The sequence below is a fragment of the Lucilia sericata genome, unplaced genomic scaffold (genome assembly GCF_015586225.1).
Source record: "Lucilia sericata isolate MDLA Ls3-8-SP2 unplaced genomic scaffold, ASM1558622v1 Contig004608F_arrow, whole genome shotgun sequence".
In the NCBI taxonomy this organism is placed as follows: domain Eukaryota; kingdom Metazoa; phylum Arthropoda; class Insecta; order Diptera; family Calliphoridae; genus Lucilia; species Lucilia sericata.
In genome coordinates this window covers 3,716-23,042 of record NW_023997297.1, presented here as the reverse complement: position 1 = coordinate 23,042, position 19,327 = coordinate 3,716, and the positions used below count along the sequence as shown (strand labels likewise).

Here is a 19,327-nt window from a genome sequence, read left to right as displayed (position 1 = left end):
AGGTTTTGTCGGCTGGTTTTATGCGAACTTGTCCACATCCATACCCTATGTGGAATCTTTTCTTTTTGCATGAGCAGACTGAGATTAGGAGTGAGTTGTTGAGACCAGGATAATTCTAAGTCTCCGAGAAAGGATATAGTACTTTATCCATAAGTTCTGTAATAAACGTCCATATTTTTGGATACCTCATTCTTTGCCACCACTTTTTGTTGGCTGGTCTTATCCGAACTTTTCCACATCCATACCCTATAAGGCATACTTTCTTTTTGAACTTGAAGACTGAGATAGGGTAAATTGTCAATGTAATTTCAAGGATATTAACATTGCTGACTCAGTTCAAAACCTTACAATACTCTCCATTTCGAACAGGAAACATATGCTGATGCCGGTGTTGGCTTGTTCATGCTTTCGAAGTCGGCCAAAAGAGTTTTTGCGACCAGGGTAATTCCAAGTCTTCGCGAAAGGATATATTACTTTAGCCATGAGTTCAGCAACTAACGTCCATATTTTTGGATATCTCATTCTTTGCCACCACGTTTTGTCGGTTGGTCTTATCCGAACTTTTCCGCATCCTTTCTTTTTGAGCTTGAAGACTGAGTTAGGGTAAATTGTCAATGTAATATCAAAGATATTAACATTGCTGACTCCGTTCAAAACTTTACAATACTCCACCAAGAACTCTTTATTTTGATGAGGGACAATATGCCACTGCCACTGCAGGCAGACAAGAGACCTCCTTGAGTACCGCTATTACCGCAGAGTTGATTCAGTTTTTCTACCGTTGTTGACATTGTTTCGGCTACCGGCGCCGTAGGGGGAGTAAAACCTTTATTCCTATTTACAGCTTTTTCAAGAATTTTTTAGGGTAGTCCTAATACTCCGAGGAGGGATATGATGTATCTTCCTTATCTATCTTAGACACTTTTTTGGATACGTCATACTTTATCACCGAGTTTTGCCGACTAGTTGGTCACCATTTCGTATCCATCCTAATACTCCGAGGAGGGATATGATGTATCTTTCTTATCTATCTTAGACAACTTTTTTGGATACGTCATACTTTATCACGGGGTTTGGCCGACTAGTTGGTCACCATTTCGTATCCATAAACTATGTGGAATTCTTTAACTTTGAGCTTGGACGCTGAATAAGAGTGAAATGTCCAGTACTCAAAGGTGAGATCTTTATTTTGTTTTTCGATGAAACTAGTTGGGGCTTTTCGTCAATTACTTCAAGTTTAGCATTGTTTCATTGGCAACTCATTGCCTTTTTTTCTTGGACTAACACTGAAAGGATGACCCCTATTCATACAGTGTGTTGGAAGAAGAAAAATAGGTTTTGAGAAGAATGAAAGAGGTAGTAATATTTGTAGATTTTTTATTTAAAAATGATTATTTCGAAAGTGATGAGGAATACTTCTGCAGGAAGTCTACTTCTACATACATATAGTATGGCTGATGAATGAATATGATGAGTCAATCCAATGACAAATCAACAAAAAATGACTGTGTTCATAATGAAATCTGCATGTTACATACAAATATCTCTATTTGTATAGGAAACGAGTTCCCTAATTTCAGAGGAACACATTCCATTGAAATATCGATAAAACAGTTAAATAGACCCAATATTACTGTTACCAAAATATACTTTCGCCCTCTCCTGTTCGCAGTCGTGTAGATCCAAAATACACTTCGAAACTACGATCCATATATGAGAATTCTATTTCATTTTTGGTCGGATATAAGAGATAGCAAAGAGATCGTACACTGTTTCAGAAATCTGAATCACTTGAAAGCTTCTTTCGACACTTAAAAAATGTATTTAGTTCAGCGGACATCGCACTGTATGTTCATGGCTAGAATATCAAGAACTTCCGATTCCCTAATTACACCTAATTAATAAGCAACATTGAGTCTTACGTACTTTTAAAGCAACTCTATTAATACGACTCCATACCGAGATTGTTACCAGGTCGTTTCTACTAGAGACCCAGTGTATCGCTTCTTCCGCAAAGTCGTCAAACTCTTTAGTGTTTGATGCAAGTTCCGTTCCGTCTTTAGGCTTCATAAGAAGGCTTTTGTTCGCATTGACAGGTTTGCTAAGAGAATTTTTGAGACCAGGATAGTATTAAATAACCGCTTTAGCCATGAGTTCTGCAAATAACGTTCAAGTTTTTGAATACATCGTTCTTTACCTTAGGTTTTTGTCGATTGGTATATTACGTGTCCCATATCCATACCCTATGTGGAATCCTTTCTCTTTGAACTAAGTTTCTTACATGAACTGTTCGGTATGGGTTGCTGAAGTGGTTTAGCTGTAATGACGACAGGACTTTTGACAGCTGTTCTGTCAACTGCAATGAGGCCAGTGGTCCTGTATGAAGGGTTGTACTTTTTCGGAGGTTATCCGAAGATATAGCTTTATATCTCGGAATTTGTATATCCCTTTACTAGGAATATTCATTGTTCAGAGATCGTTTCAGAATCTGTCAAAGAATGAAGAGTGTAGGATATTCTTTCCAAACAAACATAAATTTCTTCTTCCCTAATGCTACAAATTCTATCTTAAAATATGGCATTAAAAGTGTCACAACAAACTTTTATTTTCTCCCCAAAAAATGTTTATCACAAACATGTGCAACATTTTCCAACAACTTACTCCCAAAGGTATACATAAGTATACACATATATTTTTGGTAAATTCTAAAAAAATAATACAAGAAAAATTTTAATATTTGAGGAATTCATTGTGAGTGCAGCAATCAGAATTAAGAACAACCATCAAAAATATTAACAAAACGAAACGAAGGAGTAAAACTCCATTTGGTATTAAACAAAGCGGTAAAAATGCTTTTGATCTATTTAGTTCTGGAAAATCATGATTTTAATTTTTTTTTGGGCACAACGACTGACTGACACACAGACACAAGCACCATTCCATCAAACAAATCACACAACTTTACTCGCAATTTAAATGATGACGACAAAAAAAATAAGGAACGATGAAAAATATGTAGAGCAAACATGCATCACATTCATGTAGGAGGTGATATTGCACTTTAATTCATAAACATGCGTTACAAAAATTCTGTACTTTTTTGGAGTTTTTATGTATTTTGAAAATTGCACTTTTATGAGGGCACTACTCTAATAAAACCCGTAAAGTGCATTTTTTTTTCTCGTTCTTTTATGTGTCTGTCTGTTTTTAATATTTTAAGAGGGCGTTTATGTTGGAATTTGTCGCTGGAGCATGTTAAACATGTGCATTTGGAGAAATTTATTTTTAGAACAACAGATTTTTTGGCAGAAATAATCAAGCAAATGGGGGAAATTTTGTTTGTTGTTGATGTACATTTTTGTTGTTTTAGTTTTTGGAATTAAAATTGGAAAACAGAATCATTTTGGAGAAATTTGGCAGAAAATTTAAAACTTGAAATTGTGGATGAGAAGGAAAGGAAAAAAATTGTGTTATAATGAATTTTAAATACGATGTTAAGCTAAAAATGAATTTACTGGCTTTTAAATGAAGAGGAGTACTTTTTTGATTTAGTTCTAGTTCAGTTCTAGTTCAGTTCTAGTTCAGTTCTAGTTCAGTTCTAGTTCAGTTCTAGTTCAGTTCTAGTTCAGTTCTAGTTCAGTTCTAGTTCAGTTCTAGTTCAGTTCTAGTTCAGTTCTAGTTCAGTTCTAGTTCAGTTCTAGTTCAGTTCTAGTTCAGTTCTAGTTCAGTTCTAGTTCAGTTCTAGTTCAGTTCTAGTTCAGTTCTAGTTCAGTTCTAGTTCAGTTCTAGTTCAGTTCTAGTTCAGTTCTAGTTCAGTTCTAGTTAAGTTCTAGTTCAGTTCTAGTTCAGTTCTAGTTCAGTTCTAGTTCAGTTCTAGTTAAGTTCTAGTTCAGTTCTAGTTCAGTTCTAGTTCAGTTGTAGTTCAGTTCTAGTTCAGTCCTAGTTCAGTTCTAGTTCAGTTCTAGTTCAGTTCTAGTTCAGTTCTAGTTCTAGTTCTAGTTCAGTTCAGTTCTAGTTCAGTTCCAGTTCAGTTCTAGTTCAGTTCTAGTTCAGTTCTAGTTCAGTTGTAGTTCAGTTCTAGTTCAGTTCTAGTTCAGTTCTAGTTCAGTTCTAGTTCAGTTCTAGTTCAGTTCTAGTTCAGTTCTAGTTTAGTTCTAGTTCAGTTCTAGTTCAGTTCTAGTTCAGTTCTAGTTCAGTTCTAGTTCAGTTCTAGTTAAGTTCTAGTTCAGTTCTAGTTCAGTTCTAGTTCAGTTCTAGTTCAGTTCTAGTTCAGTTCTAGTTCATGATTATACAGTTATCGTTGAGATGACAATCCTCGTGGAAACTGCAAATGGAAACGTTCTCAGAGCGTTACAGTTAATGCTTAACTTCTTTCTCAAATTCAATAAAAAAATTACAACTTAGCAAAATTTCCCTGAACTAAACAAGATTAACTCAAATATTTGATTTCGAATTTCATCTGAAACTTAAAAATACCCATTACACATGGAACACACAACAAGTATTTAAAAGGAAAAATAAAAAAATTAAAAATCTACTTTGTAATTTATATTAATTTTAGATGTAAATAATTTCTATGCAAGTGTTCATTCAGAGACTGTGTGTGTGTGAGTTCTTTAAATAATTTCAATTTTATCAATTTAGCATAACAATTGAAACGACACAGTCATTTCTAGTAGACATACATAACACTGAAGAAAGATTGTTTATAAATTGTTTATTTATCAGTTAATGTATGGTTGTTAAAAAAAAAGAAAAAAAAAACTAAAATGAAATAAAAATACTTTTCTTTTCTTCTTTTGTAAATTACATTTGATAAATGCCAACAAAGAATGTATGACACCCACATACAGTAGCTGGTAGCTCCATGCTGTTGCATCTATGAAAGAATTACAGCAGCATTTAAACATAATTGTATACAATTGTATTTATTGAATGTAGCAAAAATGAGAAGAAATAAGAATTCAAATTGAAAAGAGAGTTTAATTTCGTTTAAAGAAAAACATAAACAACAAACTAAGACTAGGCATGAACGTTGAAATGTACATGAATGTAAATTACAGTTTTTTTCTCGTTTTTGTGTTGACTTAATCATTGTAAAATTCTTGGAATTTATCACATTTACCATGCACCCACCATCAACTATCTATAGGTTCATGTATTCAATTTTACCATTTAAGTTGTAGTAGTACCCAGTAGTTTTGGTGATTGACTTGAAACTAATGATTTTAAATTATAATTCACCCCTGTGTAGATTATAGAGGACCAGTTTGGTGGCTGATCTAATTGAGCCAAAGACTAGTGACGATTACTTTATTATTCCTTCCCTATGAGAGAGCAAGTGTTCCATAATAATCTCAGATAATTTGGAATCGAAGGCACTTTTTGACACTCGTCTAACACAGACTGGTTGCGCTTATGGGAAATTTCTCAATCTTGGCTAGAATAAATAGTGCTTCGGAATATCTAGCTATGAGGATGTATTTCTGAATCGCCTCCTTATGCTCAATTTGCTCAATTGATTGTCAACCTTGGCATCCGATTGTAGAGGGAGATCACGACTACTCGTCCAACACAAATTGTTCATTCTAATGAGAAATTCCATTTTCAGCTTTCTTGGAAATCTTGTCTAGAATGAATAGCGCTTTGTTATACATATCTAGTTCTGAGGATGTCCTTATGAATTTTTCTCTTTACACTCCATTTTCTCAATTGATCGACAAGCATGACATTCTATTGAAGGGAGAGAACATGTAGGTACTCGTTAACCACAGTTTGTTCGTGTTTTTTGGGGAGTTCTGTTCTGCAGCATTCTTTGCAATCTTGTCTTGAATGGATATCGCTTTGGGGTATCTAGCTCTGAGGATGTCTTTCTGAATCGTCTTCCTTACTCTTCTTTTACTCAATTGTTCACCAGTCTTGACATCCGATTGAGGAGATTTCATTGCTTTCTGTTAGCAGCATTCATTGCAATCTTCTCTAGAATGAATAGTGCTTTGGTATATATAGCTATGATAATGTATTTCTGAATGTTACTCCTTAAACTTAAGGACACTCGGGTACTCGTCTAACACAGATTGTTTAGGCATATGGGAAATTCCGTTGGCATCATTATTGTCAATCTTGTCTGGAATGAATATTTGCTTCTTCCTTCTTTTACTCATTTTCTTATTTGATCGTCCACATTAGATCCAATTAAGGAGCGAGTTCATTTGGATACCTGTCTAACACAAATTGTTCACTCTTATGAGGAATTCCATTACCAACATTCTTTCCAATCTTGTCTTGAGGAGCGATGTCACTTTGGTATTTGTCGTTCAACGCTGTTTTTTGCTATAAGGAATAGAGCTTTGGTATATCTCTGGAGATGTCTTTCTGAATCTTCCTTCTTATACTTCTTCTTCTCAATTGATCGCCTGCCTCGAATCCGTTTAAGGGATTTTTGTATATCACACTTCCTGACAGATTGACTAACGTCAATTGATAGATCTTTGTTTGTTTGTTAGTTTCCATAATTTTGTCCCTCGACTAGGCACGTAAGTGATTGGACGATCCGTGCAATGAAGACCTACATGGACAGGACTAGAAGCTACAATCGACTCGGGTCATTTCACCGGAGGAGAGCTGTTAGCAACTAATCTTCCTTTATCACTAATTAGCCATTCTGGTTCTCGGCACTGCTACCAACTGCCTCAACCTTACAAGTGGAATAGGATTAAAGAGAAAAATAGAAGGAAACTGGTGCTACGGAGGAAGGACCTCCTTTGGTCATAATATCTCTTAAGTTCATTGACTCAATAGTATACCATCTGTGTCTGCATAGTCTGGAGAGAGTATGACAAAGTTCAAATTGTGAAATATATTTCATTCATTGTTCTAGACGTATTGAAACTGACACAGAACTAGTTCGAAGACTGGTTCTTTGGGGTTATAATTCCTTAAAGATCTAACTCTTACCTACAGGGAAGACAACAGGTTCTAACCTATCATAAAATACATCCGCGATATTCGAAAATCAAAGTTTAATTTGAAAAAAAAAAAACAAAACTCTGCAAAATAAATTTCAATTTAAATTAAACATAAATTTATGTAGCTAACAGATTATAATACACATTAAGAATGCAAAATATGTATATTACAATTATACTCTTTTAATTAATTCACTGCACTATTTACGATGATCCCATTTAAATGGTCAGTAACATATGAATAATTTTTATGTGTATTTCATAAATGGAATTGATATTGTCTGCTATAAAAAGTATAACAGTAATAAAAAATGGCTAGAAATTGTATGCGCATACTATATTTAAAATTAATGTTAATGAAAAACATATTAAATATTCCAATTGAATAGCAGACATATCCATCAGAAAATATTAATAATAAATTTATAAAGATTTAATGGAGGTGTTTTAAAACAGACGCATACACTATTCTACTTATATGCATTCTACAAATGATCTAATAAATTCAAATTATTAATCATAATATGAAATGTTAAATACAACTGTTGCCTTATTAAGTGTGATCCCATTATTGTTGGATTTTTTTTTTTGCATCAAATATTCATTTCTATTAAGAAGCGGAAGTGATCACAAATAATGTGTATTTATTTTAGAATTATAAATATTTTCCCGATAAATCTTCTGTCAACTATTGCTAAGACTCTTCATTATCTTTTGCTACCCCAGCTGTCCTGTTTCCCAACAGCACCTCATCACCAGCATGTATTTCACAAGATCTCACTTGTCTTAAATCAGCACAGATCTCACTTCCTAAGTGAATAAAGAATTTCTCAGGTCGGAGCCTCTTTTCTTTAACTTCTAATGTGACATATCAATTCTCAATTCTTTCACAGTTCAAGAACGAAAATTGTATAATTGTTGACGTTGTGTGGGCTTGCTGCAATTTTGGGTCGTCTTAACCGTCTAACAAAAACGGAGGTGTGTTTGAACCACTTTAGATTTTTTCTTTTGCATCACTGGCATATATCAACAAATTCGGAAGAACCGTATGCCAATATCGAATGTGAAATTCATGGCAATTTGACCGATTAGTTTACATGATTGTGTCCAACGTATGCCAATATCGAATGTGAAGTTCATGGTAATTTGATCGATTAGTGTACATGATTGTGTCCAACGTATTTACTCGGATGTTTGAACGATGAAAGTCTGTGATGTGATTTTCTATGCGGAAGACTGTATCTGTGCATTGGGTGCTAAGCGGACATGCAAGGAGAAGCCCAAGCCGACTTCAATGAATACTGTCGCAGTTGCAAAGACATGGAAAAGGCAGTTATTTCGTATCTAACCTTGGCAAGTTATGTAGGTCTAAATTTAATAACCTCCTTAGGTTTCTCACGGGTATAGGCTGGATCTAACACTATACTGTATCTGACGAGTAGAGTTGTCCTGACAAAACGGAGTTCTTGCGATTCTGCGCGCAAGAAGATACAGGTGACCGACAGAGGTGTAATACTTGACCAGAAAGTAAAATGGAGATTGCATATAGATGATAGGATATAACATGGAACATAGGTGGTGGGCCTTAGTTCTACTATGACAAACTGGCTTTATAAAAGCGTGATTAGACCAATTCCAACTTATGCTTCAATAATCTTGTGGACGGACTTCTTTGGACAAAAAGTTTAATAAAAAACTACTACAGGGAGTTCAGCGTACATGCTGCTTGTGTATAAATAGTACCAGATATTCCACCCATTGACCTATATATAGCAAAACGGTTCTTATCTTTAGGCGAACTAACCAAAGGCGGTTATAAGACACGACATTAATGTATACTGGACACATTGGAAGACTATATCCATAATTCGAACGTACCCAGATATAAGGTCATGGTCATGCGGAACGTTAGAGCAAATAGACGTTGGAATCCGTTTCTACCTACTCTCGGATGGCTCCAAACTGGACACATTGTAAGGCTATACACAAACATCGGATGTACACGGTCTCATAACAAACGCAGAATATATCGGAACACTGATCAAAGATCATTATATCATGATCAACCGTAATATTAAAGCAAATACCCTGGTAGGAATCCATTGCTACACGGATGGCTATAAACCGGGGTACAAAACAAGCCTGTGGCCCTATATTGAAAACAAGAAACGTAAGCCTATCTACCTACTCACAACGAAAGAGCAAAATTTACTTGATTTAAAGGGTAGGGAACTCGAGGTAGTTAACTTAGAGAACGCAAAACCATTCGACGCAATAAAGGCCGAATTAAGGCGAGAGAATGATGAAACGGTTGGTAGAACCACAAAGGTCTTATGGGGTGTCTCTAACGAGATCGTACGTATTTTGAGTGGACAAACAGGATTACGTGTCCAATACACAAAATTGGACGAACGGATTCAGAGGAATATAGAGCATGTGGAGTGGACAGTGAAAGTCTGGAAATTAGATCCAATTTTCTTGAGAGTGATATTATTTCAGATATAACATCACTCATGAACACTAATACGAAAAACGAAAATCCTGAGCATAGGTCTTAATGAATCCAAACCTTTAAGAGTCGGAGAACAATTCTTTGATAATGTTCTCCTTATATTCTGGAAAACAACGCAATTTTTCCAAATAAATTTTCAATTCTTAGCAATTTTTGCATTAATTAACCCCATAGCATGCAATCTACAGCACAATATGAATGCATACAATTCAAAAAATTAATCTATAACTATAATATAAAAACAATTAACAATTCTTAACACACCAATATAAACAAACGTTTAAATAATTGAAAAAAGTACTACGTCTGTACGATGCAAAAATAAAATCAAAAAAAATTAAATAAATAAAAATTCAATACGATTAAATTGAAGAGCAAGCATGCTTGCGAACTAAACGTGTTGGAATTTCAAATATTTCATTGATTATGCGTAAAAATAGCAAATATTTCATAAACGTTGGAAAACACAAACAGAAAAGACGTATAGGGAGGAAGGGGAAAACACAATACTGAGATTTTGTAACAGAATGAATACTTTTGAAGTGCCTTTTGATTTGTTTATATAGTAGAATTTTTTTTAAACAACGGCATGGTACTTGATAGTGTAATTAATAAAAATAACATTTTTTAATTTTATAAACAAATATAAAATTTTATTTTCGAAAACACTGTTTACAAAAGCAATTTGAAACTGTGAAATTGGTATAGAAAATTTTGAACTTGTTGAAAGTTAAATTTGTCTGACAAATAAAAGGACTTATCCTTCGGATGTCCACCTCGGATTAGTCTGTTTAGTAGTGTAGAAAGTGGCTACATATCTGACAGCTTTCGCAGAAGATGTCTCTAGGAAGTCTTCTCTCATAAAGCCCAAAATGCCAATAGCCACTTCAATTTTGCTCTGTAGATGAGATCGCGTAAAATTCAGCTTCCGCAGAAGAGGTCTCTAGGAAGTCTTCTCTCATAAAGCCCAAAATGCAAGTAGCCACTTCAATTTTGTTCTGTAGATGAGACCGCAGAAGTCTTCTCTCATAAAGCCCAAAATGCCAGTAGCCACTTCAATTTTGTTCTGTAGATGAGACCGCAGAAGTCTTCTCTCATAAAGCCCAAAATGCCAGTAGCCACTTCAATTTTGTTCTGTAAATGAGATCGCGCAAAATTTATTCTAGTAAACGTAATGGTTTCTATCACGGTCACATGATCTTCTCCATTGTACAGATGGCCTAGTTTAACCATCTGATTTCTCCGTGACTGTGGAGTCTCAAATCAAGCGTTTGCAACTGGAAAGCGTCATGCCGACAAAGCTGACAGTGTCTTCTCCTCTCTCTTCTAAGCGAGGCAACAGTTTTTACCAAAGAACCCGCAATAGTATTATCAGGTATCTGTTAATGACCCGGAATCCAATACAATCCTACTGCAGGGAGTTTCGCCATTATATGTAGAGATTCCCAGTATTCAAGGATCCGAATATAAACTCCTTATATCCAATAAAACCTAAGCCAATGTGTAGCCCCTGAAATAGCTGACAATTTAGCTTGCAGAATACAACACTGATCAGGAAGTTTGAAAGGAACTTCGTTCACTTCTAAGCAATGTAGAAGCCCCAATCCACATCATCTTCTTCTTTTTAGAATCATCAGTGTAAATCACAGAGGATTTGTTTCACCTCACCTGGATCGCAAAGGATCGACAGAGAGAAGTATCTATCAAAAGATGATTATGGATGAAATAGTCAATAGACAAGTAAAGCACCTATAATCACTACTGCTTAAGTATGAAGGATTCTTTCAAATTGTTTTCGGTGGCTAGCTTTCTGCATGGCTCTCCGCCAGCAGTATGGACTATATAAAAGATAAAATTGGTATTTTTATGATTAAAATCCGAGGTTTTCTCTATTGATCTTCTGCAAGATATATGATCGTTTGGAATCCAGGATAACTCATAGGTTTTTTACACTATCAGCTCTATACCAGTTAGATTATGTTCTCTGGTCAGATAGTCTTGACAGACTATAGGGAGTGGTAGTACCTTTAAACCCCGGGATTTCAATAAAACCAAAGTACATGCCCCAGGGGAGATTGCTGAGGAAATTGCTCTAGGAGTCAGAAGTCTCTTAACGAAAGTTAAAATTGGTTGGTAAATACCACATCCAAGTAGTGCCGATGTAATCGGGATGTACATTTTTGAACGTATCTGTCTTTGTTTGTCCTAGGGTTTCTTGTATATGACCTACAAGTGAATGAAATGCAGAGGAATTAGGAAAGTCTACTTTTATAAAATCCTTCGGTTTCTCATCTACTATACATTGCATTAAATTCCATTCCAAAAAATTGTGCTTGTTTTTCCGATTTCGTCCATAAATACATTAGACAAAGAGAAGTAGTTTTGGTTATTGGGTATCATGAAGACCCTAACCATATGCTGGACATTAAAGGTGTATGTGGGTTTTCTTCAGTTTCTGTTATTGGTGTTATGCAACCTCCAAGTACGACATTCATACTATATCCTGCGACCGAGAATATACGAGTTGCGATCTAACCGATGCTGCACATAGTTAGTTTGAAAGGAGGATGTATATACATACATGTTGTGCGCTCCTTAACCAATGCCTTAGGTGAGAATCGAACCGACCACCTCCGGTCTACCAGACTAGAAAACTAACTACTAACCTACCGGAGGCCACACATACCGGATGTAACACCTACCGGAGGCCATAACTACGTACATATGTTGTCCTCGTATACGCATCCAACTGTGTGATGTTAATGTTTGCATGACTTCTCTGGTGACATCCCAGAAGAAACTTTTTTCCAGCATAATTTTGAGTTCTTTGACTGGAAGAACTTCCGTTTCCTCATGTATACGGTGTTGAGAGATTATTCGCATGCAGCCTTTAGCAGTCCTAAGGACAACATTTTGGCTATTTTAAATATTTCTCCACTAAGCGTAGCAGATCACACTGGAGCAACATAATCAACCACTGACCTGCCAATCATGTAATAGATAGTAAATAAGGTTTATTTATCCATATCTCAAATGCTGCTGGCTAGCGTTTTGAGGACTTTGTTCCTTCTTGCCCATGTGAAGAAGAATACTACCGATGACATCGTTAGTTATCACTGCAGCTTACGCGCTAGAGGAATTCACATAGGTAGTTAATGTCAATGCCCGTCGCATTAATAGTTTACTGATCCAAATAAGAGACCATTAGATATCGGAGGTAGAAGTTAAACTTTTGGGGGATAGGACACTGCCCTGTTTAAGTCCTTGTTTAACTCTACGCCATTTTCAAGGCTTAATTTTGTAGGGTAGCATTTCTTCGTTTTGTAGGGCATTGTGGGGACCCTTGAAGAGCGTGGTATGGCTGACTGTGTCAAAGTCTTTCGAAAGGTTGAGGGACATTAGGATCCTTCATTCAGAAGTCCTATTCTAGTCCATAGTTTGGTTAAATCATTATAAACCAAGGCTTTATGTGGACAATTTTTTAAGGATTTAAATTAAGAAATGTTAAGTACATTTAAGGTAGTTCAAACTTATGTACAAAGAGAAACCATGAATACGTACATGAGTTTTCTTTCTATTCAAATTGGAGAGTAAATCTTCCTACTATTTCCCTTTGTAAATGGTGTTTCCATACAAAAACAATGAAACCAAATATAAAGCTCATTCCAGTTTACAGACCATTTTCATTAATCATGTTGATTTGTTAATAAATGATTAAAATCTAGACAATATTACAACATTTTTATACTTAAAACAGCCGGCAATTATTTAATATTCTATTGATGTTGTTTTATATATTTTTTGCTAATCTATAAAAAGCTAGACTGTCGTCTGTCTGTAACCACCAATTATTTATACTTTAAATTAAACGCAAAATAATAGAAAAAAAATATAGTTTTTGTTTTATATATATTTTACTTTTTATTAGTTAAAAGCTTCACTTAAAAGTTAGATAAACAAAACTTAAAAAAAAAAAACCCAAAAGAAACAAACTATTTCTTTTTACCCTTAGCCTTTGCCATCATGCGTGGTCGTTGATTTTTACGCATACTACGTTTACGATTTTCTGCCTTACGTTCTGTATTCTCAGCATTACGTCTCTTAATGAATTCCAAACGCATACGTGACTTAACAATCTGTTCGGGGGTACGCAATTCTTTGCCCAAGCCCGTGCCGGCACGTTTCTTTTCCTCCATTTTAGCATTGTGTCTAGCATGTCGACTAACGGGATAACGTTTCTCATGAGACAAAGGTTTAAAGCTATCATCATCACTACCAGCTTCTTTGGCCACTTGTTCTTCGATTTTAGTTTTCTCCTTCCAAGTGCTGTAACGTCCTGTCTTAAATGATGCCGGTATCCAGGCTCCTGATTCTGTACGTATTTTTCCTGCTCTAGGATCTTGTACGGAAACCATTTTCTTCTTTATACGATCCCATTTTTGTAAACCGGGCTTATGACGCACTTCATTAGTTTCACGATCAATTACTGAAAATTCGGCCTTCATAGCTTGTCGTTCAAAGGAATTTATAGCTAAACCATCTTCGGTATGTTTATCAGCCGATTGATAGGGTATAAAGTTTTCAGTATCTTTAACATTTATATTTTTCTTGTGGGTTTTTTGTCTTTTAGGTTTCTCTTTATAGAGATCATCCATATTTTGTGGACGTTTAGGGGCAAAGACTTTTTTAAAAGCGGAATTGATTTCTTCCTCGTTGACATTACTCTTTTTGGACTTCTGTTTTGTGGTTAAGGTGAAAAATAAATGTATTTTGTTTAGTTTGATTTTGATCTTGATCTTTAACACTAAAATGATTTGTGAATGAAGAACAATTCGAGACTTCTAGTTCTATTTCTTGAGGCAAAACTTCTCTACACTTTTTCCATTTAAGATACCGATCATTAACATGTTTAAACTTGATTTGCCATAAATTTTACTATTTTTGGTACTTTTAATGTCTTTTCCTATTACGATCTTCTACTACGCCTTCGATATTTCTCAGTAAACTATTTTTCACTCCAAATGCGAAAAAAAAATTCCAAATTTGGGGATAAAGGGGAAATTCTAATTTCATACCTTAGCCAAACCTTATGAAAACAAATGTATACCTAGTATTTGTACTTTCTTTATATACTTCAAATAGTCCAAAAAATACCAAAATTGGTGAAAATTCTATTCTAGGGCACTTGTTTCAAATAAAATATACCAAACAAAGTACTGAAACAATTCGGACAATGTTTATACTTTCAAACTTGTAAGGAAATAAAATTTTACTATTTTGGTACTTTTATGTTTTTTTCGAATTACTACGGACTACAAAATACTTATTGCTTCAAAATGATTTTTTTTATAAAATTTCAAACGTTTAAGGAAGTAAAATTTTATATTTTTCTACTTTTTTAGTACTATCTATCTATCTATCTATCTATCTATCTATCTATCTATCTATCTATCTATATATATATATATATATATATATATATATATATATCTATCTATCTATCTATCTATCTATCTATCTATCTATCTATCTATCTATCTATCTATCTATCTATCTATCTATCTATCTATCTATCTATCTATCTATCTATCTATCTATCTATCTATCTATCTATCTATCTATCTATCTATCTATCTATCTATCTATCTATCTATATCTATCTATCTATCTATCTATCTATCTATCTATCTATCTATCTATGTTTTGTTTCACTTTCTTTCAAAGGGGATGTAGATGAAAGCAATATTATTTTTCCAACTCTATAATTGAACATTTCGATTGCTTTCAGTACTGAGTCTGGTGTTGAGTATGCAAATTAATTTCATCGAAGTGTCGCTTATTTATATTTTGTCGCTTCTTCGATGATGACCTTTTTTACTTATTTGTGAACCTTTCACTCCTTCAGTGACTTTATGTTTATATGATTTTGAATAATTAAGAACAAAATTATCCTCTTACCTTATTTGTTTCAATTTGTTCGGCCTGTTTTTCCTCCTCCTTATCTAATTCCTCTCTTTGTGTGCGATATTTTTCAATAACATCTGAATGTTGAGAACGTTTTTGTTTCATAACCATAAAGGGTACAGATTTTTGGGTGTTATTCAATTCAAAAATAGTCTAAAATTTATAACAAAGCAAAAAATTAATTAATTTCCTAAAACTGTGATAGAGCAAACTCACATTATGCGGTTTAAAGTTGCGCATTTTCAGTAATAAATCATGTTTTTGATTTTGCAATTCACGCTCTTCGGCAGTAATCTCTTCCATTGTCTTAGAGGTTTTAGTTTCACTAGCAGCCGCTAATTTGGGCACAGCACTGACTATAAAGTCCTCCAAAGGTTTTAAGGCAAAGAATTTTAATTTCTTCACTCTAGCATTCGAATCTGAGGAAGCTACTGGGCGTGAGGAAAGATATTTCTTATAGGCATTTTCACTGGTACGCAAAACACCGCTCTAGAAAGAGATTTAAGCAGAAATTAAAGATAAAATTCGCACAAAAGTTTAAATTTAACTTACTATATTGGTATTTTTCTTTATCTCGGTCACCGACAAATGTTCCTCTTCCAGCAGATCTTGGGGCACTGTACCAATGACGGTCGAATCATTGATATTAAATTCACGATTCAAAAACAAATGTAAATCTAACATATGAGCCGTATCATCTGTAGAGAATATGGAATAGGCAGTACCAGTGCGTCCGGCACGAGCACAACGGCCTACACGATGTACAAATAACTTGGGTTTACCGGGAAAATGTAAATTTACCACAAAATCCAAACTGGGTATATCAATACCACGTGCAGCAACATCAGTAACAATTAACACGGACACTTTTTTGTTAACAAATTTAGCGGTATTGATTTTACGGGCCGAAGGATCGAGACTAGAGTAAACGGAGGTGTTGCTTATACCAGATTCGGTAAGGATCTGTTAAAGAAAAGGAATAAATTATTAAAGAAACGTTTTCTATTGGGGTATAGGAATAACTTACAAATGATATTAGTTCTACATGATGTTGAGTACCAGCAAATACCACTGTTTGGGCATCTTGAGGTATAACATACTTGAGCAAACATACCAATGTGGTATAACGATCATCCGGACGACAATAAACAAATTTCAAACTTAAGGCATCGGGCAGTTTGGATTCAACATCTAAGAAATGTTAAAAATGAACACAAAATTAACTATGCTTCATTTTAGAATTTTCCCTTAACTTAAATTAACTTAAATTTTCGTTCCTTATGAGGACCTGTAAAACCTGACATATTCCTTAACTTACCTAAACGTATTAAAACTGGATCACTTAAACCGGCTCTGGCAAAATCTACCATTTGCTTAGGTAAAGTGGCAGAAAACAACACCATTTGTCTGGAGTGAGGCAGACGATGTAAAGTTTCATTCAACTGTTCACCAAAACCCATTTCAAATAAACGATCTGCCTCATCAAATACCACATATTCTAAAGAAAACAACAAAAAGTTACTACAGAAAAAGTTTTTTAGAATTTGCTTCCAGTACTCACCTATAGCACTCAATTTCAAATCCATTTCTACACATAAATGCAAAAATCTACCCGGAGTAGCTACTATAACATCGGGACAAGTGTGTATGGCAGAAAATTGTGAATCCATAGAATCACCACCCAATACTAAAATAGTCTTCAAATCCATAAATTTACCCAATTCTTTAATAAACTTATATGTCTGCACAGCCAATTCACGGGTGGGTGATAGAATTAAAGCTCTGGCCCCTTTGGTAGGATCACGCCGTTTAAGACGTTCGAAGAGAGGTATCAAGAAACAGGCTGTTTTACCCGAACCAGTTTTAGCCATAGCCACCACATCACGTCCCTCCAATATCAAGGGAATAGTTTTACGCTGTATAGGTGTGGGCACACGATAGCCACGTTTTGTTATACCTTTGACCACCTCAAAACTTAAACCCATCGATTGGAAACCACCACTTTTCTTGGCCTTAGCCGAGGGTTTTGATTTTAAACAAATTACTCTCCTCACCATTGCCTCCCTTGTCCAGCGAAGGAAAACCCGGCAAATCATCAATTTTATTCTTTCCCTGTATAAATATTATATTATTAAATTAGTTAATAAACAGGAAAATTATAAAATTACTTACCATTTCTTCTATTAAATTTAGAAAGACTGTGAAATGCACGTGTCGTTGGCAATTATTCTGATGTTTACTATGACAAATACAAGGTTACCACATTTTCATTTTTAAACCATTGAAAAAATGCTTTATTAAAGGATAAATAAATTTAATAAATCATTAATTATTATTATGCAAATAACTAAAAATATTATTTTTAGTTAAATTTTAATTATTTTAGATATTTTATTTAGTTTTAAACTGTAAATTAAAAGCAAAAACTTGTTGCTGTTTTTACCCGTAGTTTATGTGAAATCCAGCATCTGGCAGCTTGTTTCGTGTGTGTAATTTTATTGTTGCTGAGAATGGGATGAAAAAAGGAAGCACACAATTACTTGTTTTTGTTTAGAAAATAAAAACAAAATGGAAAAGCACAAAAACAAAGGGAAGGTATGCTAGTTTACATAATGAATCTATTTCATAATTAAGTAAATCTGAAAAAATTTTTGGAAATAGGTAACTTTTAAATTAAAATTAAGAAAATTAATACAAAATAGGAATTTGTTGTTATTATAAAAAGAGAGCCACTGATTGTTGTTAACTTTGTCAGTAACGGAACGCTGGGACTTCTTTTAACCTTAACCTCTGAAGTCTATCTAATATTCAAACTAACTAACTCATTAACTAACTAAGTAACTAACTAACTAACTAACTAACTAACTAACTAACTAACTAACTAACTACTAACTAACTAACTAACTAACTAACTAACTAACTAACTAACTAACTAACTAACTAACTAACTAACTAACTAACTAACTAACTAACTAACTAACTAACTAACTAACTAACTAACTAACTAACTAACTACTAACTAACTAACTAACTAACTAACTAACTAACTACTACTAACTAACTACTAACTAACTAACTAACTAACTAACTAACTAACTAACTAACTAACTAACTAACGAACTAACGAACTAACGAACTAACTAACTAACTAACTAACTAACTAACTAACTAACTAACTAACTAACTAACTAACTAACTAACTACTAACTAACTAACTACTAACTAACTACTAACTAACGAACTAACGAACTAACTAACTAAATACTAACTAACTAACTAACTAACTAAATAACTAACTAACTATAGGATTTGTAGTGAAATCTGATTTTTATGAAAAATCTAATTTTATTCCATAAATAAATTTTTTAGTAAAAAAATTAGTTTTAAGTAGAAAATAAAATTTTCGTTTAAAAAAATAAATTTTAAGTGTTGTTGTACAGCTATTGCTTAGTTTGCAATCTTTGCAGATTGGGAATCTGTCGTTCCGGTTCTCATTGCTACTGAGAGCAATATTAAATTTTAAAAATTCCATTTACATTTTGTTTTGTTTTAACTTCAGTTAAATTTTATTAATATTATTATTCTTACATTTTATACTTATATAAAAAAATCACTTACATTAAATATAAGAATCATTATTACAAATTTATATAGTTAGTAACAGATTTTTTAAAGTGTTTTTTTAACTTTAATGTTTTTTTTGTTTTCTTTAACACTTAAAGACGTTTCTTTTAAATGTAAATTTTAACAAATGCCAGGCAAAATATTGCATTTCGTTAATAGAAAAATAATGTTTATTAATATGTAATAATATTAAATAGTATGTTTGTATAAAGATATTTATGAAACTTCAATTAAAACATGGTACATAAACAATTTGTTA

The 19,327-nt window shown here is 33.8% G+C and overlaps 1 protein-coding gene across 1 annotated transcript; it reads right to left on the bottom strand.

The window, feature by feature from the left end:
• Nucleotides 1–13,375: 13,375 nt before the first annotated feature.
• On the bottom strand, nucleotides 13,376–17,737 carry LOC119615238 (ATP-dependent RNA helicase DDX54-like). The gene is given in 9 exon segments (XM_037971315.1): nucleotides 13,376–14,216; nucleotides 15,439–15,597; nucleotides 15,661–15,933; nucleotides 15,997–16,407; nucleotides 16,472–16,635; nucleotides 16,763–16,942; nucleotides 17,006–17,480; nucleotides 17,482–17,556; nucleotides 17,617–17,737. Coding segments are annotated over 9 exon segments (2,484 nt in total). The 5' UTR covers nucleotides 17,620–17,737; the 3' UTR covers nucleotides 13,376–13,472.
• Nucleotides 17,738–19,327: the final 1,590 nt, after the last annotated feature.